The 27,214-nt window shown below is 34.6% G+C and overlaps 1 protein-coding gene across 2 annotated transcripts in view; it reads left to right on the forward strand.

Moving 5' to 3' along the window:
* Nucleotides 1-27,214, forward strand: part of LOC149789706 (uncharacterized) — a 127,433-nt gene that overhangs the window by 44,622 nt on the left and 55,597 nt on the right. Inside the window, exons 5-8 of one of the 2 annotated variants that reach the window (XM_089971709.1) lie at nucleotides 14,615-14,702; nucleotides 21,213-21,479; nucleotides 23,437-24,012; nucleotides 25,575-25,681. In XM_089971709.1, the coding sequence (XP_089827835.1) occupies nucleotides 14,615-14,702; nucleotides 21,213-21,479; nucleotides 23,437-24,012; nucleotides 25,575-25,681 (1,038 nt within the window). The remainder of the gene's footprint in view (nucleotides 1-14,614; nucleotides 14,703-21,212; nucleotides 21,480-23,436; nucleotides 24,013-25,574; nucleotides 25,682-27,214) is intronic. The other variant, XM_089971710.1, reaches the window with a different exon arrangement.

Here is a 27,214-nt window from a genome sequence, read left to right on the forward strand (position 1 = left end):
AAGACAGACATGGCATGGTTCGGACAAACAGTTTTGAAAGAAATACTGCAAAATATTTATATACATACGTTTTAAAGAGTGTGACTTGATTTTTGCCTGCCAATAAGATTAACTTGTTGATGCATAAAAAATGTATTCATTTTGCTTTATTAAAAATAAGCGCGTTTTTTATGTTGAATATATAATTGTTTGCACATGTAGTTAGCGGGTTACACAATGCATAATGTAGAGAGGGTTTTGTTTGCAACATATTCATTTTTTAACCATTTTATTCATCCTAAAAAAAAACATGCTAATTCTATGCAATTTACAACACGCTTACTTTTTGCTTTCTTATGCACATGTTGGCTTTTAATCACCCTCTGTTTCATGCTAACCTGCTTTGTAACATAACTACATGGTGAGTGATATCTGTTCCATGTTCCATATAAGCCATTGGCCAGGAAACCTACTACAGGACCTGGCGGTTCGGGTTAGAGGAAGACATGATTGATTTGGTTTGTGGGTTTTAACACTATTTTTCAGTAATTATAGCATATATTTCCTGGCCAGTATATTTGGTGGAGGAATAACAATAAACGCTAACAACAAGCGTGTTCGCACCCTAAATTGACTGAGCCAAAACCAATTCATGTAGAGGTGAAATGTGTGAGTGATCTCTAAAGGTGAGAGCATTAGACCACTCAGCGACCCATGGCTCCAGGAAAGGGGTACAGTGTGGAACAGATTATGTGGCTAAATGGGGTCCCGAGTGGCAGTGTGGTCTAAAGTGCTCACCATGAACTCTGCGTCTGGTAGAGTCATGGGCTCGCCCAATGTGGGTACATGAGAAAGCTTGCCAGTAGCTTGATGGGTATATTAATGTTTCTTCATTGGACAATTGCTGAATTTGATAACTAATCAGATCATTTTCCTTTAAAACCTGGACTGTTTCTTGGCCAATGGAGCCACTTCTGAATGTCCTTAATTCGGAGACGGTTTGGGAGGTTTTATCTGCTGTGCGCTTTCTATCATATCTGTTCTGGTTTATTGGGCATTCGCATTTGAAATGAGATGGAAAACACAAATAAAACGGACCTTATGGCATGATTGGTAATTCTGCCTTTCACCATGTGACCCATCTTGGTAACTTTGTTTACTTTGTGACAATTATCAAACCTGCTTTATGTTGGTTTCTATGAACTTGCATGATAACTCTGTGTTAAATTAGCAGTCTGTTTCTCTATCTCTTATTGTATTACTTCCCTCAGCTTATCCAAATCAACCAAACCTGTCTTTGAACTTTCTTCTCAGTGTTGCCTTTGTCAACTCTTGCAGATTCTTGCAAGAGTTGACACTTAAAGATTGTATTCTTGTTCTTCCCTGCTGCCCTTGCAACTCTTTTCTCAGTAGATTGATTTTCATCTTTATTCTCGAGACTACCATCTTCATCAGTGTCTGAACACCTGTATTCGTTGACTGCTCGTGTTTCACTCTTCTCGTTTCTATTCTGACATGTTTGGAGGTTTACTATTTGAAATATGGCATCATCTATCTTTCGGTTCTTTATATATGGTACTCAGAGTGAAAGTGAGCTTTAATATATATCATCCTGTCAAGGAACCTTCTCAGTAAATCGTGTCTGGTCTGTTCATCACGCTTGTCATTCACCTTGTCATATATCGTCTTCAATTCAGCGGCATACTCTTCAGCAGTCTCATATATTCCTGGTCTCTGTGACTGACAGGATGCCATATGTTTTTGCTGTTTCAATAATCCTATTTTGACTGGTTAATTCTTTGTGTAATGATTCATAATTTGCATGTAGTCTGTGAGACAATTGTCCATGCACAAATTCACATGCAGCATCTTGTAACTTTGGAAGCAGTTCGTCTAATTTTTCATCTGATGTTCACCTCTGACAAAGGCAACTTCATCAAATCTGTATAGCCACGCCTTCCAGCTCTCTTTTCCAATAATCGGTGGTAACTTCGGGTTTGTGCTTTCCCTCGCCCTTCACCCTTATAATGCTGATGTGATTGTTTGCACTAGATGTGTCGATCGATTCACTATCACTTTCTGATGACAGACTTCCCATCTGCATATCTCTTTGGACAGGTCTTGACATTTTAGTGCTAATCTGAGGATTGACTTGCCTCTCTTGGTGTAAAGAAATTATTCGCATCACCTTGTCCAAAATTCTCAACAGTTATGTGATAGTGATAATTAGTCTTTTGTTCTTTGAGTTTTCCTCTCATCAGCATTAATTCTCTACAAAGCTGCTTGCAGCTCATTTGCAACACCCATTAAGGTGTTTTCAAACTTCTTTTACATTACTTTTATAGCTCTGGCTAAGTAAGTCCAAATTCTGGAAAGCAGTGTCCGTAGACTATTTATCCAGAAAGCCTCAACATTGTCTGCATCTTTAACCCCAGGTATAACACCAGTATCACTAATACTACAATATACTGTTGCTCTTGGATTTGATAGACTGCTATGATGACCTAACACACATTCTCCATCAGGCATCACAGTGTCCATTATAGCTGTAACTTAGAAAGTAGGATTGTTACTAACGTCAACTGTACTTTGAGCAAAATGGTAGTCTCTGCAACTTCTTGTATCCACCATAATTTTACACATGCCATTGCTCATCCAGTTCACTCTTTCAGAACTTGTTTCACATGGCCTATTCCTTTGATGGATACGGGACCTTTTCTGCAATCATCTTATTGGAACTTTCTTTCAATGACTCAGTTTCTAAAATTACTTTTAAAATATTTCCTTTTATAAAACCTGTGAATTTTTTTCTTTCTCATATCCTACCATAGGTACTTTTTATTCTAACGCTAACTTTTGGAGACGTAAATTCATATCCCAGGATTTGAATCAAAGTGGCAATTCCCGCCTGTAACGTATGAGATAAATCACTTACATGCAGGGAATTTACTTGTTACTTCCCTTTCCCTTTATTTGGAATAGACTATAATTAAATCACTTTGATTTAGTACAAGTTTAAATGCTAGTAAATTTAATATATTTACCTGTAATTGTGCTTCCTTAAGATAAATATCAGACCATCCTCCCAATTCTGCCAAGCTTCTAGCTTATATACCCTACAAAATCCCGTAAGGCATAAGGAGTTTGCGGAATTCATTCAGAATTCTGTGGAAACACCAAGTCGAAAAATATTACCTCTACTACATAATTTAAGGAAATACGAATATTTAATGAAGAACAACGTAATTGTTACATTAACTTAATACATATTCATTAAATAACAATTACCTCACATGGAGCACAATTTCTTTCGTGGAGAAATACAAAAACAAAGCCTTCTACAAACCTTTATGAAATCACGAATAAAAAACGAGTGATGACCCGGAAGTGAACCCAAGCGAAATCACTGCATTGGACTAAGATCAAACACCGCATTAGACTAATTAACAGCGAGGAAAATAAGTACCAACTGTAGGCTCAAAACAGTAAACAAAACCAGAATTACATAACAGATACTTTTATCTATAATACTAGAGTTGGATGCATTAACTGCCAACGAATATTGTTTCTGATTGTTCTTAAGAAAACAGGCTCATCACATGGCAACCCCCGACCCCAACCTGTAACACTGTTGTCAGCATCCTAAATGCTAGCTATATTGTTACAGTATATTTGTAATTTAGGTCTAGAATCGTGTAATTGCTGAACTACAGGTCAATTACAAAAGCAAAATTAAATGTCTTTTTTAAATCCAAACAAATATAAATTGGGAAAAGAATACATATTTATCTTAACTGCTAGGTATTAGACTAATAACATAGGAATTAACCTAGAAATCATAATAAAGCTAAGTTTGCAATAAGAAAACTGGTAATGATTTTACTTGGTATACTTTGGGATTCAGAATTGGTTTCAATTACAAATAATTTAATTGTAATTGATCATTACCAATATGGTGCAATTGTAATTGAACGATCATAACTTTGAGTAATTGAAATTGTAATTGTGACTGACATCTGCAAGCACATCCTAATTGTAATTTGACAAAGGTAATTGAACCCATGTTTAATCTCTACAGACATCTACGACAGTGCTACTGTTAATAAGAGGACTCCGCTGAACACACAAAACTATTATTTGAACAGATCAAAAATATATACTTATAACTGCTGGTTTGGGCATATTAAGTCATCACACGAGTTTAATATTATTATATTTCAGGGTGCAAGTACAGTAAGAGTTTATTTTAACCCGATACATATGCAACTTCGCGGTGCTGTTCTAGTCCACATGACATGTGTACCACAAGATAGTTTGCAGTGTCAAGCAAATATTGCATTTTTGTTAGCTAAGTTGCTGGTGTACAAGGACGTTATGATACTTAATCAGATCATCCTTTCTGGGATGTTTGCACAATGCTATGGCCAATAAAACATGTACACAATTGTATTTAGACATGTTTTAGTAATTTAGCCAAGTCTGTGTAATGACTGAGATCTTGTAACCAAGAAATATCGTCAAGGATTAATGGAATGAAACATTGTTTGAAGTCACTGAAACAAACATAGAACTTCAAAGCCGAGTTAAAAGCATTGTAATTTGTACTGTAAATGCCTAAAGACATTGCATCCATGTACACAATACCGCCATTTGTTTGGTTCTAACTGAAAGTGAAACATAGGAGACCTCCAATATGGCTCCCAGACAGCCATCTTGAAAATCTTTCTATTCCTTAATTGTGACTGCTGCGGTGGCCTAGTTGTTAGAGCATCCATCTTGGTTGCGGGAGGTCGTGGGTTCGATCCCTGGACAATTCATACCAATGACTTACAAAAATGGTACTAACAGCTGCCACGCTTGGTGCTCAGCATTAAGAGATTAGTTTCAGGACTGGTTGGCCTGGTGTCAGGATAACGTGACTGGGTGGAACATGATGCTACATGTCTGCGGCATGATGCCCCAGTGCTAGACATCACTATAAACTGCCAGACTGTAAACATCATAGCGATATGACTGAAAGATTGTTAAAGCTACGTTAAAAATCCAAATCACACACACTCCTTAAATTGAAAGTAACATTGACATGGGTTTACACTAAAAGATGTCTTATGGTATTTAGTTGGTTCTAAATAAAAACGATTCCAATTTTTATTCCAGTATGGTTGTCAAATGATATTACCTTGCTTTCGTATAAATTACTTATGGTCATTAAAGCAGCAGTCCTTTGAATGACACTGATTTTGCATCTGAATGGCAATGTGAAACAAAAGCCCAGTGTTGCTTCCAGTATAGTCTGTTTTTGTATTATAAACTATCTGATCTTGAAAATTATACAGGATTTTCAGGCTTTCCGGAACTATAGGTATCTTCTCAGTCATTTTGTGATGAAGATATTGAAAGAAGTATTTTGTTTGGAATTTACAAATTCAGTCATAAAGACAGAAATATAATTCCAAACTAATAATAATTGTTACGAGTCTATGCTCTTAAAATAAGTAATATAAAAGAGTGAAAGCAACAACCTTTGTATAATTTAACAAATAGTTTATTTCCCTAGAATGCAAAGTGAAAAACGAGAAGAATGAAAATACAAGTCCTAGTAATAAAACTTCTGAATGAAATGGAGTTCAGATCCCGATGAGATCAAAATTGGATGGCAATTATATCTGTTATGGTCAACAAATTGCTGATATGTCAATAATCTCTTGCTGAATCACATACATATTACTCCAGGCTTGAATTCAGTATACATTCCAGTGAACGTATTTATTCAAGATTTTTTTCAGAGCACTTTTGTCTTTCTGAAGTTCAAGCTTTCTTAACTCTAATTCCATTTGTATATTAATTGCAATTCTTTTATGTTTATGTTATAGTCTGATACATACTTACTGATCGAAACCAAAGAATTTTTATCCAAATCATTCTTTTCCACCAAATATTGAACCAAAATATTTTTTCTTGCTTCATTAAAGAACCTTTTGCCTCAGAAAGATTATATTCTCTATCAAGTTGAATCAATTCATCTTTTTTCAAATAGTTTAACTACTGCTGAGTGGGATTTGAAATAAAGATCTCAAATTGTGATGACATTAGGAAAAAAAATGTGCTGAATTCACTATAGATTTCTAAAATGTGAAATAATACTTGGGATTTAAAATAGATTCAAAAACATTGGGAATTTAACTTTTAAAAACAAACTTTTCAGAAAAACCTTTTAGTAAAATTTGTATCCCAAGGACGATAACCCAATTATATGTTACGAGTCTATGCTCTTAAAATAAGTAACACAAAAGAGTGAAAACAATAAGCTTTGTAAAATTTAACAATTAACTTGTGTTCCTAGAAAATAAAATGAAAAACGAGAAAAAAGAAATTACGAATTGCAAATTAAATCCAAAAAATAAACCAATAATTAAAAACACAAGTCCCAGTAACAAAAGTCCTGAATGAAACTAAGTTCAATTCCCAATGAGATCAAAATTGGATGGTGATGTTGTCTCTTATAGTCAGCAAACTGATGTGTCAACAGACTCTTGCTGAATCACATAAATATTATTCCTCGTTTGAATTCAGCATAAATTCCAGTGAACGTCTTTATCCCAGAATTGTATCACTCGAATTCAATAATTTGAAGAAAATAAAATTCAACCCTCACTAGTCACAACATAAGATAACTTACAGTGCTAGATGTTAAAGCATCATCATCAGTCCTGTAGTCTGTTACACTGTTGGAGCATCGCACAAGACCAAACGACCAGCTTCCTCCATTCCTCTTGATTTTACATCTTTCTGAGTGAGTCACTCAATGTCATGCCTGTCCACTCTTGAACGTTATCTTCCCAGATATTTCTTTGCTTGTCTCTCTCTCTTTCTTAATCTTTGTACAGTGCCTTGTGGGATTGTCTTTGCAAGTCCTGACGATTGTGAGATGTGCCCATACTACTGCAGTTTACGTTTTTTCACTGTGATCAGGAGGTCATTGTGAGGCCCAGGGGCTTGTCTGATCCACTGTCATATTTCTTCATTGGTGACACAGTCTTTGTATGTGATGCCGAGGGTCTTTCGGAAACATCTCATATGTGTGGCCTGTATCCTTTCCTCTGAGTCAGATGATATGGTCCATGGTTCGCAGACATAGAGAAATATCGAGACCACCAGTGAATGCATCGGTCTGACCTTTGTACTGAGTGTGATGTTATTATCGTTCCAGATGGGCTTCAGTTTTATCAGCACTGCTGTTGTCTGTGCAATCCTGGAGAGTACTTCAGGCTTCAATCCTTCATCTGTTACACTTGCCCTCAAATACTATGGACTGGTTCTAGCTTCGTACATTGGACCCATACGTTAGAGCTGATGTCCATGGTGTTACTAGTTATCATTTTGGTCTTCTCTACCCTGATGTCTGTGCCATACGCTGCAGACGTTTCGTCAAGGCTCTCTACTAAGCTAGCTAATTCTTGCTCATTTCCGACTAGTCCATCAATGTCGTCGGCAAAACGTAAGCGAGTGACTGTTCTGCATCTGATGCTTACTGGTCCTTCATACGTTTCAAATGCGTCAGGCATGATTTTCTCCAGAAAGATGTTGAATAGTGTAGGAGAGAGTAGACAGCCTTGTCTGACTCCAACTGTCATTCTGAACCAGTCCTCTATGCTGCCGTTGAAGCATACTGCACTGGTTGCCTTGTCATGGAGGTGCTATATTAATATGATGACGTTGCCATTGATGTTCTACAGTCTTAGGGTCACCCACAAGGACACCCTGTCAAATGCATTCTTGAAATTGACAAAGACATGATACAGTTCTTGCTGGTGCTGGAGGTACTTCTCACACAATAATCTGAGGTTGAAGATCTGCTCTATTGTGCTGCACACTGCTCTGAAACCTTCCTGCTCCTCGGTAATTATCTTTGCAGCCTATGGCTTTAGTCTGTTCAGCAGTATCCTCAGCATTACATTGCATGGATGGCTTATAAGACTGACAGTGGCTTTGACACTTTTGATCATGTTCCCTTTACTGGAGAGGGTGATGATCAGTGATTGAGTCCACAGCGATGGCCATACTCCTTTTTGCCAGATATTGTTGCAGATGTTTGTTAGGGTGCAAATCACTGCTTCTCCCCCACCTTGGATCCGTTCTGCTGGGACAGATGTTAAAGCACAACTAGTAAAATTCTCTGTCATAAGATAATAAATTATCTGCTTGACCTCAGCTCACATTCGCATTTTCTACAAACAACCATTACCTAATGGACAATAACGTATTAGAATGATTTTTGTATGCTCTAACCATTAGGCTACCGGAGTGGTAAATAATAATAATAATAATAATAATAATAATAATAATGATAATACTACTGAATAATGTTGGATGTTATGTATAATAACTTATCAGGTACATCTCTACAGTTTCTAAAGTTTCATGAATTCATATTTCATATAACAAATTGGCCTATTTGTAAATAGTTAATACTCTGAGATAATTTAATACTTAAGATAAATACGTTAAAGTACATATACCTAAACTCGAAATTCACACGAAAATTTCATCTACTTTAGTAATGATAAACTAATGTCTGTTTATCCCTGTCCATTATTTGATGATTGGGTATCTTATCTACAAAAATAAAAATAATCAGGAAACCATAATTTTGAATCAACATTTTTCTTCTTTTATGTTTCCTTATCTTTTGTTATATGGCTAATCCAGCATAGATTTCTTGGTTCATACTCATTTTCCTTTATGCATGATTCTGTTTGTCTGGACGCCTTGTCTTTTTCTCCTTTAAATCAATAAGTGACCTTTTGCCCAAAGGTCTGTTAAGTGTTTTAACTGTTGTCCCCATGACTGCATCTGGTATTGAAACTGGACTAACATCAATATCTTATTCACTTTCTAAGACTGATTAATTTAATTATTCTATATCGCTACCATTAAACTCTACAAATTCGCTCACATATCAACCTGAATCCATCTTTGTTTATCTTAACTACACACATTTCGTAAGGTGCAGAAAAGCCCTTTCCAGTATGTCTAAATTTAACATATTACGTTTCAGGCTTTTATCAAAATATTGAGTAAACAGCCATCTTGTTGGTTATGATAATTAAAAATGTGTAATATTTCTACCTGTTGACTTATCAACGTTTACTTAACATACCAGCAATGGGGTATACATCTACGACGTACTAGGTATCTAAATAGTGCATTTTACGCATGCGTACGTCACTGGGAAGTCAACAAGCATTATCGACACCGAATACAAGCAGCATTTGGGTTGAAGAGTTATTTACAGGATGATAGACATGTGTTGGGGGAAATTTTAACTCAGACTGATTAGCTAGATAGCACGCATGTGCAAATATTGTGGTGAACGAAGCATGGAATTGTGTTAGACCAACAAGTTGTTCTCCACCTTGTTTTGTTTGACTGGCGGCGGAACAGTCAAACAAAATCAAATAAAGGTGGAGAACAACTTGTTTGTCTAGGAATTATGTGCATTCCAATCAGTCAGCCAATTCAAAACGACCTTGCCATTGGTGACCTTGCGAGTTGATTACAAATCCTGTGAGTTGAAATCAACGAAATTCATACAATAAATGGAGACAACGTCTGTAATGACAACCTTACCTGAATATATAGATGCAGTCTTTGACTGCTTTAGCAGGTACTTTTAGTTGACACTCTTGCATTGTTGTACAAAAAAGATAAAAGGGGAGCGAGCGTTTAGATTTATCAGTCGTCATCGCCAGTACCAAAATATCTGATCAGTACTGGACATATAGCAATCAATTTTACTATACGTTATCTACATTTGTTTGTCAGTACTGACCTTTCCACTATGTGACAATCAATGCCAATCATATGTTAATCTAAAATACCTTCAGAAATGATATAACGGTGAAGTTCTCGTCGAAGGTCGACCTTATCTTTTTTGAGATGCTCGACTGTCAACAGAGCAACATGTAGACAGTACACGGATTTCACTTCTGGGTCATCACGAAGGCCGTATTACTCACTGTGCACTGTACTCAGAATACACACTTACAACAACACCATGGGTTCATTTTATCAAGAATAAACAATTAACTTTATATTCCTAAAAATTGCATAAATAAAACTCTTCTATCACCACCAAAATGAGAGAGGAAAATATGTTCAAAAAATAGACTATAACTACATTCGTGGGGGTACTGAAGTGGAAGTACTAATTATGACCCGAACCCTGACAGGACTCATTTATTATGAAAATGTTATTCAAACTTTTATATTTGCATGCTACACCAATTTCAACTTTATATATGAAGTCTTTTTGAATTTCCTTGCAAACAAAACATGTGACACCTGACAGAAAGTATGTAGTGCTGGTGTTCCACAGAGTGAAAGTTTTGGTCCAAGTGCTCTTGAGAAACCAAAACTAATTTGCTATATCTTCCTTAATTATAGGAATTTGTAATGCAGTAAAACCCTAAATGCAATACAAAATAAGTCCTGTCTGAAAATATGTTTAAAATTAACAAATATTAATACATTAAAATATAATGGCAATTTAAATAAACATTTAAATTTTAAGACTAAATTTAATTAAAAACTTAAATTTTCATACAAATTTTAAAACACATTTTGACAAATGTTAGACTGCATAGTTGACTTATAAATGATATTTAAAACAAATGGTTGTTTGGGTCTGTACAACTGACAACATTTTTTCCAGGGGTGGTAAAGCAACATAGCTCACAGTGATTTTGGCAGAATATGTCTGTCCAGATGCATATAGGTGTACACACTAAAGAAACAATGACAGTTGTTTCCATAACTAATAGCACATTCATACTTAAAGTTCTGATGGGACCACTATCATGTTTTAAGGCAAACATTCATTACATTTCAATGTTGATAGCTACAAGAGGTGAAAATAGGATAGGAAAATAGTTTCTAGGGAGGCTCTACCTTACCGAAAAGTGGTGTTGATCTTTCTCGTAAAGACCTACGCCATGTCGTTGAGGTGCTATATATCAGTCTGGTGATATGAACTAATCTTGGTCACTTCTGGCAGTACACTGCACATGCCCTTATGAGACCTTGCTATCACCACCGGAATAGTGGATAACTTCCAGTCTGATCCAAGTCTAACACTTGTTCCAGATAACATTAAGGATGCAAGCATGGGGCAAAATATTAAACCTGACAGAGTGACATTCAGAAATGTGAAGCAATGGCCATGTATTAAAGAGACAAATTTATCCTAAAAATGTGAGGTTTCTAGAAGCATATTTAGCCATTTACAGGTCAAATAACTAATCAGGTAGACAATATAACATAAAGTTTAAGACAATGTTGGGGCGGTGAGGTTTGATCATTGATGCTAACATTAGTACATACAAGTATACAGGAAATTCAAGTGACAATGTACTAAATTATAATATATAGCTATAATCATCCAAATGTGGTCACACAGATCAACTATAGGTGCCAATAAATCCTATATCATCAACTAAATATGAAATTCTGATCCTCAAAATTTGTAAACAAGAAAGGAAATTTGCATGTGTGGGACATATACAATGTACTTGTTAAGATCAAATGTGCAAACATAATTCAGATTATCTGTATGTACAGTTATAATGCATTTTTAAGAATGTTGGTTACCAATTATTAAGCTCATTGATTCAGTGGAATCAGATATCAGCTGGTGCTTCAATACCGCACACTGTCAAAGTACTAGATTAAAATATGTTACATACATAGGCATATTCATGATGAAAATAACATTTTGGGATATTTTCAGTGCAGACAGCCAGAAATGTGCCTTACAGATTCACTATAGTACAATGTCAGGCTATATGATGTAATGAATGTGAACTTTTGATCCCAAACGTTATAAAATAGACGGATATTTGTTCATGTGGGATATGTAACCATGTTAGGATCAGTTGTACAAAGTTAAATTCATATAAACTGTTTGAATATTTCTTATGCAATCTTTAGAGTGTCAGTTAACAAATGTTATTAGCAATTCATAATGCATAAAGCAAGATGGCTAATTAGAATTCCCATAACATCACATAGGCGACAATGCCGCACTACACCATTCAATATCTTAACCAAACAGAATAATAAAACGGAATGCATTTTGTGTTCAACTTAAATTTTTTAGCTGTTTTCTTACAGTCAAGGGTACATATACCTGACGAAAGCATATTTTATCCCTTTGACCTGTATTTCATTTTCAGACAGTTTAAAATGATTTAGTAGAGAACTTGAGTAGGTTCTAGTATAAAGTTTTCATCTCTGTCCTCTCACTAAATACCTTATAACTATGTTTATAAACAATCACTGAAGACTAAACAAGCATATATGTGTTGCTCAGAAAGTGACCCCATGATAAACACATAAATTAACTGCTTAGACCCCTAATAAATAGTCTGAATGGCCAATACAAAATATAATTTTGTCTTTGTGTAGTTTAAATGAATGTCTCATTTTGACTTACAAAGAATTTTCTCTGACAAAATGTGACAAATATCCAACATTGGAGCTTGTATATGGTGTTAGAATATATACATGCTGATAACATTTATAGTATTCCAAAAATATATATGTGCATTTGGGGGGATTGTTTTTACCTTTTTTTATTTTTAAATTTCATTCAAATTTTTAAATAAAAACTAATTTGTTACATTTAATTTCATTTTTATATTTTTAAAATCAATATACATATTGTATTCAAATTTCATGTGTCTATCAATAATAATAAAGATTTTATACCAATTTAAACTTTACTCCAATACTACTCTGACAGGACATAGGACAGATATAACTTTACTATATGTCATCTACATTTGTTTCTCAGTTCTGACCTTTCCACTGTGTGACAATCAATGCAAATCATTTTTTAATCTAAAATACCTACAAAGATGACCACACGGTGAAGTTCTCGTTAAAGGTTGACCTGCTCATTTTTGAGATGCTGGACTGTCAACAGAGCAACATGTAAACAGAACATAGAGTTCACTTCCGGATCATCACCAAGGCCTTATTACTCACTGTGCACTGTCGCCAAAATACGCATAGACAACAATACCCTGAGCTCATATTATCAAGAATAAACAGTTACCTGTAAATCCCTATGAAAAAATGCATAAATAAAACTCTTCTATCACCACCAAAATGAGAGAGGAAAAACTGTTCTAAAAATAGACTAGAGCTAATTGTGACCCGATTCCTACTATAATAACAGCCTGTGACTCTGAAATCAGCTGAATGGAGTATGCATAGAATCATAACGGTATATCATGTGAATAAACATTAAATTGGAGAACATGTATTTCAGTATGACGGCTGCCTACTAGGTACAGAGTACAATATAGGGTTGTAAAAGGGACCTTTGTTCATGAATATCATTGTTAAATTAATAATGTGATAACATTGTAAGCCATGTTATGGAACGAAATGCCACACGTGTTCGGTAGTTCTTGAGCTCATTTTACTTAATGGAGACAGCTTATGTTTCTGTGATTATAATGACATTTATGATAGCATAACTTCCATGTATGCATTATACCCGGGTTTCCCTGATGTATATGTTTATGTTTAAAATTATTAATGTCATAAAAGTGAAATGCCATTCCCAACCCCTCTAAAATACAATTACTACATTGCATTTGCTGAGTATTGATAAATGATACATTGAATTTATCACCAGTGGTCATGTAAGGAGCAGATGCATAACTTCATATATTTCTCATGAACATTCATACCATGCTTTTGAAACTCGGTTATGTCACTGCTGCACATGATATGGAAAAAACCCAGGTGTAGGTTAAAAGTTCACATCTAGGGAAAACAACTACATGCACAATTGAAGCTATGTACATTTTATTTAGTGCTGCCACAATAGCAATTTGTATGGTTATGATGGTCACGAAGAGGGCAGTTGTTGGCACATATTACTTTCATGAGATGGGGCCAGATCTGGACCACGAGGTTCTTGAGGTACTTTCACACAAAAATCATTGGAAAATCACACTTACAGTACATACATAAATGTCAGCCATTTGTAGCTCATTCACAAGCGTATTACTCAATGTGTACATGAATACAAATCTGTCATTTGGGGCATTTCACAAGGGTATCGCTCAATGTGCACATGAATACAAGTCTGTCATTTGGAGCACTTTCTCAAGTGCATTGCTCACTATGCACATGAACATAGTTCTGTTATTATTATATTCATCTATAACCGATTTGACACTGAAATGTATTTATGTACCTTCCGCAAGTTTATTTCAATGATACCCCCAAACCAGAACACTTTACAACATTTGATACTCCATTTAAAATTTTTGTCTTGATTTGCAATTCCAGAACTATGGAATTTGTTTTTTGCTAATGAGCCAGTTTAATCTAATTCAGCCTTAACATATGTAGAAGTAAATGCCATACCATGATTTTTTTTCAAATTATAGTATAGTAATGCGCTATTGTGTTTGCTCATAATTGCCTGTGCCTCAAGTCAGTTATATGAGGAAAATTGAAATTGTTGATGCTGACTCCAGTGTTGTATCACAGACCATTGTTATTTCGTACATTAAGTTTTGCCATAGTTTACCAAACATTTCTTCCATTTGTCTAGGTACATCAAGGGCAGTCAAGTGTTGCCACAGAAATGCCTCCATCTGGACTGGTCCCTGAGGAATCTAAAGATGACAAACAAAGTAATGGTAACTACACAATGTTATTACAGTCAAGCATGCATGACTCTGTAGATTTAGGCTGCAATGAATTGTAAAGGTTTGCTTATATTAGGTACTATGATAAATTGTGGGGCCCGAAGTGGCCAAGTGGTCTAAAGCAAACACCATTATGGATCATTGCCATCTCACCTCTTATGTGAGAAAGCTTGTCAGTACCTTGTCATGAAGCAATGGTTCTTTATGGGGTTTTCCCGGATTTTTCCTCCGCCATTTATATTGGCCATTATGTATAGCCTATATTGTGCTACATAATGGCATTAAACCCAACAACAACAACAACAACAAATGACATTCTGATGTACACAAACATTGGTTGTTACAAATGACCATCATATGAAACTTAAACTGAGAATATAGAAATTTGTAAAAATGTTGGCATCCATCATTTCAGTATTTGTTATTCCTGTTTGTATTAAACAAACTGTACTGAGAGCGAGAGAGAGAGAGAGAGAGAGAGAGAGAGAGAGAGAGAGAGAGAGAGAGAGAGAGAGAGAATTATACTATACATGGATTTTATAGTTGTTGTTGTTGTTGTTGTAGGGTTAAATGACATTTTTCAGCACAAGTCTTGTTGCACTAGAACGTGATTTCCAGATTAAATTGGCATGCACTAAGAATCATTAGCCAAAAAAAGCGAAAGAAGCAAAACACAAAAGGGTAACTGTGTATCTAACTTAAATGAAAAATGAAGAAAATAATTCCCTCGACTAGAATACGGCACATCCATTAGGATTACCGGTATGACTTCTGATCGCTTGATTGCGAAGACTGTAACAGTGAATAATCCTTTTGTGACAGGGATTAAGAAATGTAAAAACTCCGCCCTCGTTCACCACTAGATTACTGGAGAACACATTATAACGCAAGACATTCTTTCACAACAAAGAAATCAGTAAACTTGCAGAGACAAATGCGTTATTTGGATTACAAAGTCGGGGGTCATGGTATATTTTGTTGGTGTTTTACATTGCTGCAGTAAAAAAAGGTCTTACGTTTCAAGTGTAACTTATTAGAAAGAAGATTAATCCGTATCCTCTTTGATTTTTGGATAAATGTGTTCTAGGACGAAGTATAATAAAACCTATGATAGTACCCATTTTATGATAGGCAGTGAATTAACTACCATTTGGTTAATAAGATTTGGGTTTATGTATTGGCTTATATGTAATGTGTTGGTCTACAATATTGCTTCAGACAAATGTAGAACTTTAAACTAAAAGAAAAACAAACTAATACAATTATTCTTGGAATGGACAATACATTTATTAATTGTGCATGTAGGTTTATTTGTATGTTTAGATACATAGCATATAGTACAAATTGTAATATCATATTTCACGCTGAAAAAGTATGGGTCAGACGAACATTTGTCGTTACAGTTTTGAGTCCAACATATTTGAATTGACTCCCAGTCCTGACATCATCTTTTTTGTTTTAACCCTCAATTGTACTTCCCTGGTGGATACACTGCATACTGTACATGAAATAACAGAACTTGGTTAGGGAAGTGGCATACTGTTCATAGCAACAGCCTAAAATAGCAAGGCTTTGTTAGGGAGGTGGCATACTCTACTTAGCAACAGCCTAACATAACAAGACTTTGGAAGGGATGTGGCATAATGTACATACCTACAGTGTAAAATAAAAATAATTGGTTTGGAATGTGGCATACTGTACATATCAACTGCATGAAATAAAAAGAATTGATTAGGGAAGTGGCATACTGTACATAGCAACGGCATGAAATAACAAGGTTTGGGTAGGGATGTGGTATACATTACATAGGTACAGCATGAAAAAACAAGACTTGGTTAGGTAAGTGGTGTACTTGTACATAACAGCAGCATGAAATGATAAGGCTCGGTTAGGGAAGTGGCATACTCTACATAGCAGCAGCATGGAATGACAAAACATGGTTATGGATGAGGCATGCTGCTCATAGCAACAGCATGAATTAACAAGACTTTGTTAGGGAGGTGGCATACAGTACATTGCAGCAGCATAAAATAAGGCTTGGTTAGGGAATCGGCATACTCTACATAGCATCAGCATGGAATGACAAAACTTGGTTATGAATGTAGCATGCTGCTCATAGCAATATCATGAATTATCAAGACTTTGTTAGGGATGTGGTATACTGTACGTAGCAGCAACATGGAATAGCAATGCTTGGTTACGAAAGTGGCATACTGTACTTAGCAACAGCATGGAATGACAAAGACTAGGTTAGGGAAGTGACATACTGTACATAGCAATAACAAAAATAGCAAGACTATGTTAGGTATGTGACATACTGTACACAGCAACATCATGAAATAACAAGACTTAGTTAAGGATGTGTCATACTATACATAGCAACATTATGAAATAACAACGCTTGGTTAGGGAGGTGGCATACTGTACTTAGCAACATCATGGAATGACAAGACTTGGTTAGTGAAGTGGCAGACTGTACTAAGATTGTGTGAATAGTTTACTTTACATGGCAAACAACAAGAAACGTCAAGACTTGTGATTTGGATATTTTAATGTACCGGTAGCGTTTATAATTTTTCAGTTATGTAACTATGATATATGCACTGTGGCAGTATATAGGAATGTCGAGTAGTAGGGCATCGTGCTGCAGACATGTAGGATGATGTTCCACCCAGTCATATTATTCTGACAGCAGGCTGACTAGTCTTAATAATAGCCTCAATGCTGAATGCCTATCAAGGAAGTTGCAAGGAACCCCTTTTCTAAGTCTTTAAGATGATTCAGCCAGGTTTATCCCCATGACCTCCTTCATCTGAGACAGATGCTCTGTCCACTTAGGCCACCGGAGCGGTCAACTAGACTTAAGAAAGAATTGTCTTACTGTACATATCAACATACATGAAATAATAAGACTCATATAAAGTGGTTTATTTTACACAGCGTCACATGAACTAAGATTATGCTATTAACCGGACCTAATTATTTTACTGACATGCTGACAGAAATAGTGCAATATAAAGTATTTCATTTCCATAGCCGCTGGATAATAATTCTTTTTAAAGCTATGTACAGAATAGTCCGACATATCGCATGTCACGAAAATACAGGTGTGTTATCCCATGTGTCCAAATTTAATATTATTTTGAGCAGAATATTCTGGTGACAGTTGCCTCTTTTCAAATGGTAAGCATTGCAGAATTTTATTTTCGTCGATCGTTCTAAGTGCGCAGAAATGCTAGAAAGCATTGTATATGGTTATCCACTGACTTGCGGCTCAAGTGAATGATATTATGTTTTGCTGTGTATCTTAATATTAGCCTACCCAAAAATATTGACCTTTTAATGGACCTCACTCATCTAATTATTATTTTTAATGAATTTTTATGTTTGTCGGGTATATGCAACATTAAATTTGTGACTAAAAACTGTCACATGTACACTTCACAAATAATGCATTTGATACAGTTATGTGCTAACACCATAAACGCTGAGTTGCAGTTTCTTTTGATGTAAGCCACCTTATACCTTGTTTTACAAAAGTACTAAAGTAAAATCGACTGACCTTTTGATCGATATTCAGAACGTTATCCTTTATTATTACCATTATTTCATGAATACGTAACATTTATGCTGGTCATGTGCCTTGCACAATTGAACATGTGTGCCTTTTCATAAAGATTTCCTCAATGTGTTGGATCGCTTATATCATTTAAACTCGTTAGCGTATGAATCAGCCTAAATGATGCAGCCATCACAGACTAGCTGAAGTGTTATATGAACAATGCAATTTGGTATAAACACCGAATAAAACAACATCTGCATTTGACTTGTTTGGGAATAAACAAGGATTAAAACCATGGACGTTTTCTACTGTGTAAGTTCTGTACATTATGGTACAGACTGGTCTCCCAGGTAAATTCAAACCTGCCTGTGAATTATGAAGTCTGTATTTACCTTTATTTAATGTTATGTTGGAGAAAACAGAAAATATGCACATGAAAAATAATAACAAAATAAATCATAGTAGTTTGTAACAGTTCATTAAGTGTTGCCACACTCAAAATGTATTGTTTCACGTGCATATTATGTTTTAGGACACCGAAAATATTTTTGTGTATCCAATGATTTACAGCCATTATGGTAGGCCCCCCATCTTAAAATTGTAAACACTTTCACATTGAGACCTTGGCTTATAGATAAACTGACCATCCCCTGTTCTTCCAGGGCTTTACTTTTTTCCTAAATTAGTTGGCCTATAAATGAGCAGTGATCGCCCTGTGCTTCACCAGTTTCGCAGATTGCAATTTGTTTGCTGATTGGCAACACAATATACCATCTGGTGAACTTTTGGTACAGTACTTTAGCCCCTATTTAATTTTGCATTTTTACAGAAATTGTATTTACATAATGAATAATCAAACTTGCTTAATAACTAGGTTGTTATGAATTTCATATCAAACATGCTCTAAATTATGGTACAAAATTTTTCTTTCGTTTTCATACAGATAATAATGGCAGAAATGTTTTTCATTACTCTGTTTGCAGATAAGGGCAATATCTAGTACCACTTGGGATAACAGGTTTAAGGTAATGCCCAGTTTCAGCTTGTAGTGAATAAGTGCAGATTCGAAACTGGGTCAGTTGTTCTAGATGCTTCTTTATGACGACGTTTTTTAATGTGCTGTCTGGTTAGACCTAAAATATTGCCAAATTGATATTCAGTATGGTTGCCATGGTTGCTGTTTTGCAGATTGTTTTACTGCTTCACCTCGATGGCCACGTCTTTCAAGATCGTGTTATTGCATCTTAGATTGATAGATGGTTGGTCATATCGAAATGGACTTTTCAGTTGAAGACCTTAGGATGTTGGTCTTAAATGAAAATAGATTTGACAGCAAGTATAACCTCCATGGAAGCCATTTTTAAAATATTGTTGTCATGACAACTTGTTAAAAGCTGTTCATATGGGCATGGATTTTTACAGCAGATCATGATGTCCACTTGATCTTAAATGAAAATTTTGTCAATCTTACAGCCAGTTTTTTTGACATTGTTACTGATTTTAAAGTCTTGTTATTGCTCAACAATATCAAGAGATGATTTCAATGCTCAAGAGTCAACCCTTTCACTGTACACAATTGAGTCTGAATATATCTATCTATCTATCTATCTATCAATATACATATATATATATATATATATATATATATATATATATATATATATATATATATATATATATATATATATAGATCGATAGATAGATAGATAGATAGATCGATAGATAGATAGATAGATAGATAGATGGACTGGCTTAAGAGTGAAAGCTGATCCTTATATGATGATACTTATCTCTCACAGAATAATTTTTTAATATGCTTTAACATCATGGGAGAACTCAACTTCAAGTCAGTAAAGCTGTATGACTAACTGTAGCTGTCATTTCTCAGCTTCTAGATATATGGATGTATTGTTTATTACTGTATGACAAAATCATCTGAGTTAGTTAAATTCTCCATCAATATCACAGGCTAATATGTAACTTAGTGAAGCCTACATTTCTAATTCTAATCATCCAAACTAAAAATCAGTGCTGAGTGAAATCCACATTATCCATTTTGGAGAGTGGATAATCCAACCCAGTTACTTTCAACAGCAGGTTATGATGATAGATCAAATGTCAACCAGAGTCATTCAGTTTTATTTGCCTTTAAGCATGTAGTGGACTCTGGATCATGTTCAGTGTTCTAAGGCTTACGTACCTTTGAAGATCACTGACATTTATGAACTGTGTGGGTTCGGGTCTCTGCTGGTCTATGTCAGCATGTGAGAAACCTTGCCAGTAGCTTCCTGTGGGGTGGTGGGTCGTCCTGCACCAAATATAGTGACCACCGTGTAAAATATATCATGTGGTGAAGAATGGCATTGAACCCACAGAACTATAAACTACAATCACACTTGTAGTTTATAATAGCGGTTTCCACAAACATGGTGGTACGAAAACACTATATGCACCAAAAACTAGTTCATGGGCTGCATTTAAATGGATGCTGAATAATCCGTTAAAAATACTTTAAAATATCAAATTAGATATTTTAATATTAATTTACAAAAGATGAAACAAGGTGGATTATTAGGTATGTATCACAGCACAGATTCAATCCTTTGCAGACAATATGTCAGAAAATTATCATTTGTGAAACTGTTCAATGTAATAAATCGGCAACATCACAATAGTGGGAAGCGAAATGCATTTTCTAAGTGAAAAGCTTCTAACACGGAGAACGAGAGATAAAGAAATCTCTTTTATCGTTACAAAAGAATGAAAATAAATTTGACCAAATCTGAGCTTGCTTTATTTTTTTCAAAAACGTTTATAAATATAAACAGGTGATAAGTCTTCACATGTGATACATTCCTATTTAAATATTAGTGTGTTCCTTTGTTAAATGCTGGCTGTAAAATCTGTATGCATATGTTCTTTACATTTACTTATTTCAGGCCCAGTCATTCCTGTGGAGATCCTCCGTATGGATGATAAATCCCTTCAACTGTACAAGAAGGCTTTGCGTGATGGCAAGGAGAAGGTTTACAACCTACGAGTCATGGTGGTTGGTCAGTTTGGAGTTGGAAAGACAACATTGATCAAGCGCCTCCTTGGAAAGCAGGTTGATATATCCGAGAGGACGAGTACAGAGGGAATCAGTGTATATAAACATTGTTGCAAAATCTCTCTGGACACTGGGGAATGGATAGTACAGCACAAAGGTAGGCTGTCATTAGCTCCGAGATTCACAATGAAATGACACATGTTTCATGATTCTCCCCGTCTGAGAGTGCATGATTAATGACACATACTTTCTCTTCCAGTGTACATATATTGATTTTAAACATTAACATATGACAGAGGTAATTTTGAATAAGGATGCATAATTACACATCTAGTGTGCAGATAGAGATTTTAAAACTTGGGATATGACTGAGGACATTTGGGACCCTATTGCGAGGTGATGTGACTGTATTGTCCTTAACGATACAGTGTAGGATATGACTGTATTGTCCCTTGACCATATAGTGAGGGAATGTAACTTGCTGCTGACTCTATAATGAAGAGATGAGATATGACTGTATTGTCACTAACCCTATAGTGAGATGTGACTGTATTGTCACTAACCCTATAGTGAGATGTAACTGTATTTTACCTAATCCTATAGTGAAATGTGACTGTATTGTCCCTAATACTATAGTGAGATGTGACTGTATTGTCCCTAATAATATAGTGAGATGTGACTGTATTGTAACTAATCCTATAGTGACATTTGACTGTATTGTAACTAATACTATAGTGATATGTGACTGTATTGTCACTAATCCTATTGTGAAATGTGACTGTATTGTAACTAATCATATAGTGAGATGTTTCTGTATTGTCACTAATCATATAGTGAAATGTGACTGTATTGTCCCTAATACTATAATGAGATGTGATTGTATTGTCCCTAATACTATAATGAAATGTGAGTGTATTGTCCCTAATACTATAGTGAGATGTGACTGTGTTGTCCCTAATACTATAATGAGAAGTGACAGTATTGTCACTAATACTATAATGAGATGTGACAGTGTTGTCCTCTGACCCTATAGTGAGATGTGACAGTAATGAGAGGATGTGGCTGTATTGACCCCTGACCCTATAATGAGGGAATGGGACTATTGCTGCTGAACCTATATAGATGGGATCATGATGTGACTGTATTGTCACAAATCCTCTAGTGAGATGCGACTGTATTGTCCGCTGACCCTATAATGAAGCAATGTCACTATTGCTGCTGACCCCATAGTGAAGGGATGTGACTATAGTGGACCTAACCCTATAGTGAGGAGATGTGACCAACTAACCAACTCCACTGACTGCCTAAATCAGTTAGAAACCATTATTTGGTTTGGAAACCGTGGTCACTGACTGCAGAAAGCAGGTGGCCATGATGTAAATGTCATTTGCAGGAGTTGGTGGGGTGGGGAAATTAAAACAGACATCGATGAAGTACTAAAGTACCTTGTATCTTGTATCCAAAAATATTATATATAGTATTTTGTATAAAGACCCGTAAGAATGACATGATTGATACTGGGATCATGTTTATTTATAACCATTAATATCTGTGATATATATATATATATATATATATATATATATATATATATATATATATATATATATATATATATATATATATATATATATATATATATATATATATATATATATATATATATATATATACAGTATATATATATATATATATATATATATATATATATATATATATATATATATATATATATATATATATATATACAGTATATATATATACATATATAAACATATATACAGTGTTTCCCTTTCCCTTTTTCCGTATTTGTACTTCAAGGACCCCACAATTTTAATTGACCCCCAGTTTTTGATAGCAAAGTTTGTTTTGTACTCATTCTGACCCCTAATTATGATACCAATCGGATTTTTGACTCGCAGTCATTCACCTCTAGTGAATACACTGTATATATATATATGTATATATATATATATATATATATATATATATATATATATATATATATATATATATATATATATATATATATATATATATATATATATATATATATATATATATATATATATATATATATATATATATATATAAAGTATTTTCTCATTTTCAAGATTCTGATCACTTGTCCAGACTGCAACGGTTGATGAAACTGTTACATGAACCAGATCAAAAGTCTGATGCCAGACAGGAACAAGAAGGTCATAGAGAGATTGTTTATGAAAGAGAGACAACTCCTGAAGTAGATAACACTCACGTGAGTGATACAGAATCTAGTTCAAGGTCAGAACAAGAAAATCAATTAACCAACCCCAAGCCAGCCAAATTGTCTGTTATCAAGACAGATGGTGGACATGGTGTGGTACCTTCAGACCATGAAACAACTGCTGTTACTGTTACAAAGAATGAAGCAGAGTCCAGCAAAAAAGAAAAGAAGGATGCAGTGATAGAAATCATCCGTCTGGTCAATGAAAATGCTGACAAACTAGGAACAGATGCAGTGAAATATGCAACATTGTCAATATGGGATTTTGCAGGGCAGTATGCCTTTTACACTACTCATCAAACATTTTTGTCGAGTCGTGCACTGTATCTCCTGGTCATAGATCTCAATCAACAAATCACAGATGTGATAGAAGATGACAAATGTTTCATTGATATGGAGGGGAGAAAACCATGTAAAGTTCATGGTTAGTAAAACGCTTTTAGCCATGAGTAAGAAACCAAGTGAATCTGGATTTGTACTAATAAAGTTAGTCAGATAGTTTTTCTTGAGGTCTGTACGTAACAAATCCTGACAATTGTAGTTTTAAGAAACTGCTCTGTAAATTTAGAATGTACATATCGGCACAAGTTCTAAAAAAATGCATAAGAAAGCTTTCAGGTGTTATACAAGTACAAAAACAACTTCAAATGCTATACATCCTTCTGTTTGTTAACAAAGAATCTCAAAACGAATGAAGTATAAGCATTGGGGTGGGGTGCAGAAGGGCACTTTTATTGAACTTAGGGGAACCTTTTGCTTGTTTTATAGGTTTAATACCATATTTGAGCACACGATCAAATATGCATGTCAGCCAGTAAATCTGGTGTGAGAAGATCCTGGGGAAAACCCCAGGTGGAACCAGACCATATTAATTTGCCACAAGCCTTATGAAAATTACCCTTAAATTTCGGACTTATGAATAAAAACAAATTCTATGGGAAAATGATTGTTGCTGAAATATCCAGATAGCCGTGTGTGATTTGAATCCATGTTTCATATTAGAATTATTGGAGTATATCAGGTAACCAGACTAACTTTACAGCAGTACCTCAGATGGTTTAAACTGCACATGTTTTTTTCATGGGTAGCGCCTGCATGATCAAACAATTAATTACAGACTTTTTTTTGAAAAATGGCATCCAGCAGGCGAGGCATTGAAGATCAAAAGGAAATTAATTCTCTTAAAAAATGCTAATAATCGGCACAGATGAATAAAAGGAAATATTCATATTCTAGCGAATAATATCAGGAAGGAACACAATTAAGTTTATAGGACATTACATGTCAATTTGAATCTCTCTTGTACCAGGAGAAATTAATGTTTTTGTGAAATGGAATAGAACAATTCCAAGAATTTATTTCAAATTGAGACAACAAGCCATTGAGATACATTAGCCTTGGAACTGAAGTTTGTGCAACTTTATATATAGTGAATAAGGTCTACATGTAGTTTACAAAACCTTTCATTAGTACATAATGTTTACCGTCAATGCGTATTACGAATACCAAACGTTTAAATATGTTTTCCAGCTTTACAGAGCAGTTTATGACATTTTGTTCCACCTTACTGAAAGCTGCTCAAACGTAAGGAAAAAAATCAACTGCCTCACCGAGACAGTCTCGTCAGTGTTGGCAGGTCTGCATCATGTGCAATAAAAGACTTGATGTCATTAAATTTAATAGTATAAAAAGTAGAAGCAGAGATATACATATTGTTATGTATATCCAGGATTAAATACACAGAGAAAACAAATGGAATAAATATAAAACAGAGAAATAAAGGATATTAGTTATTTACAATTGCAATATGTATATTTGAATAAAATTTGTTTTAATGTAAATTATGTGCAAAAATGGAGATCCACAAGAGAACCTGGTTTTTAATTGTTTATGTCAGAAATGAAAGTTGATGTTTTGTTATTATTATTATTATCATTATTATTTACTTGATACAATTCTACATTATGTAGTTTTTGTTCTCTTCAGACCTGGTTCACATTTGGCTCAACTCTATACATTCCTGTGCATCATCACCTCAAGCCAGTATCCCCCATGTGATCCTCGTTGGTACACATGTGGATAAGCTTTCAGAGGTATGTTATATTAGGATTTAATTGTTAAAGTTTAATGATCGATTTGAAGATGGTATGGAAGCTTTGTCTTGTGTATATTATCTGCCTCTGTTGTTCCATATTTAATAAATAAATGCCGAATCTGACTGGATGTATTGGAAGTTAATTTATTTAATAAACTGCAACCAAGACTAGCATTATATCTGTTCTGACCAGTATTTTGAAGCAGGCTTTGCATCCTGCTGAGTGTGTTTGATGTCTTGCTACTATATGTATCTCAATAGACAACATTAAAAAACAGGAGGAATTTCATGTTCATGGTCTCTGACTCTTTATAAACTGCCGTAGTGCTTGCTTCTTTTCAAGGAATTAATGTGATAGACTTGTGCGTAATCAAAATACATACTGTTTCTCAGAGCTGGTTACTCTTGGAAACACATTTTATCACGACCATAGTTTAGGCCATTTTAGAAGAGAAATAGATAATGAACTCGCCATAAATGTATGTATGCATGGATGTATGTATGTATGTGTTTATATATGTATGTATATATGTATGTATGTATGTATGTATGTATGTATGTATGTATGTATGTATGTATGTATGTATGTATGTATGTATGTATGAATGTATTTATGTATGTATGTATGTATGTATGCATGTATGTATGTATGTATGTATGTATGTATGTATGCAAGTATGTACGTACGTACATACGTACGTACGTACATACGTACGTACGTACGTATGTATGTATGCATGCATGTAAGTATGTATGCATGTATGTATATATGTATGTATGTATGTATGTATGTATGTATGTAATGTATGTATGCATGTATGTATGTGTGTGTGCGTGTGTTTATGAATGTATGTATGTTATATAAATGTATCATTTTGATTTGAATTTCAATACAAGTAATTAAACGAAAGAGCAAATACTATAATGTTATTATGATTGATACATGATCTCTTAATATAAAAATAATTTAATATGGACGTGGTAGCAAATAATATTTTATTATAATGGTTAATACGTGATGTCTTTATAGAAAAATACTTTTAATATGGACGTGATAGCAAATAATATAATATTATAATGATTGATACGTTATATAAAAATAATTTTAATATGGAAGTGATAGCTAAAATTGTTGATAGATTGAAAAAGATAAAAGACATGGAAATATGTATGGAGGGACAGGCAAATAAATGCAAGTAGTCTGTAGGTATAGAATATAAACATTGACACATAGGATGACAAGTTAAAAGGATGTAAACATGGGTGGTTAAGTAGTGATTGATAAACAATACCCAGTTACAAATTAAGGAAGTAGACAGCAGTGGTTAATGATGATTGATACAATGCTAAGATACAGTGAAATAGACAGCAGTGGTTAGTGATGATTGATACACACAATGCCAAGTTAAAGTGAAATAAACTGCAGTGGTTATTGATCATTGACACACAGAATGCCAAGTTATAGTGAAATAAACAGCAGTGGTTAGTGAGCATTGATACTCAGAATACAAAGTTACAGTGCAATAAACAG

This window comes from Sinohyriopsis cumingii, chromosome 10, assembly GCF_028554795.1.
Source record: "Sinohyriopsis cumingii isolate HCF-2022 chromosome 10, ASM2855479v2, whole genome shotgun sequence".
NCBI classification, from domain to species: domain Eukaryota; kingdom Metazoa; phylum Mollusca; class Bivalvia; order Unionida; family Unionidae; genus Sinohyriopsis; species Sinohyriopsis cumingii.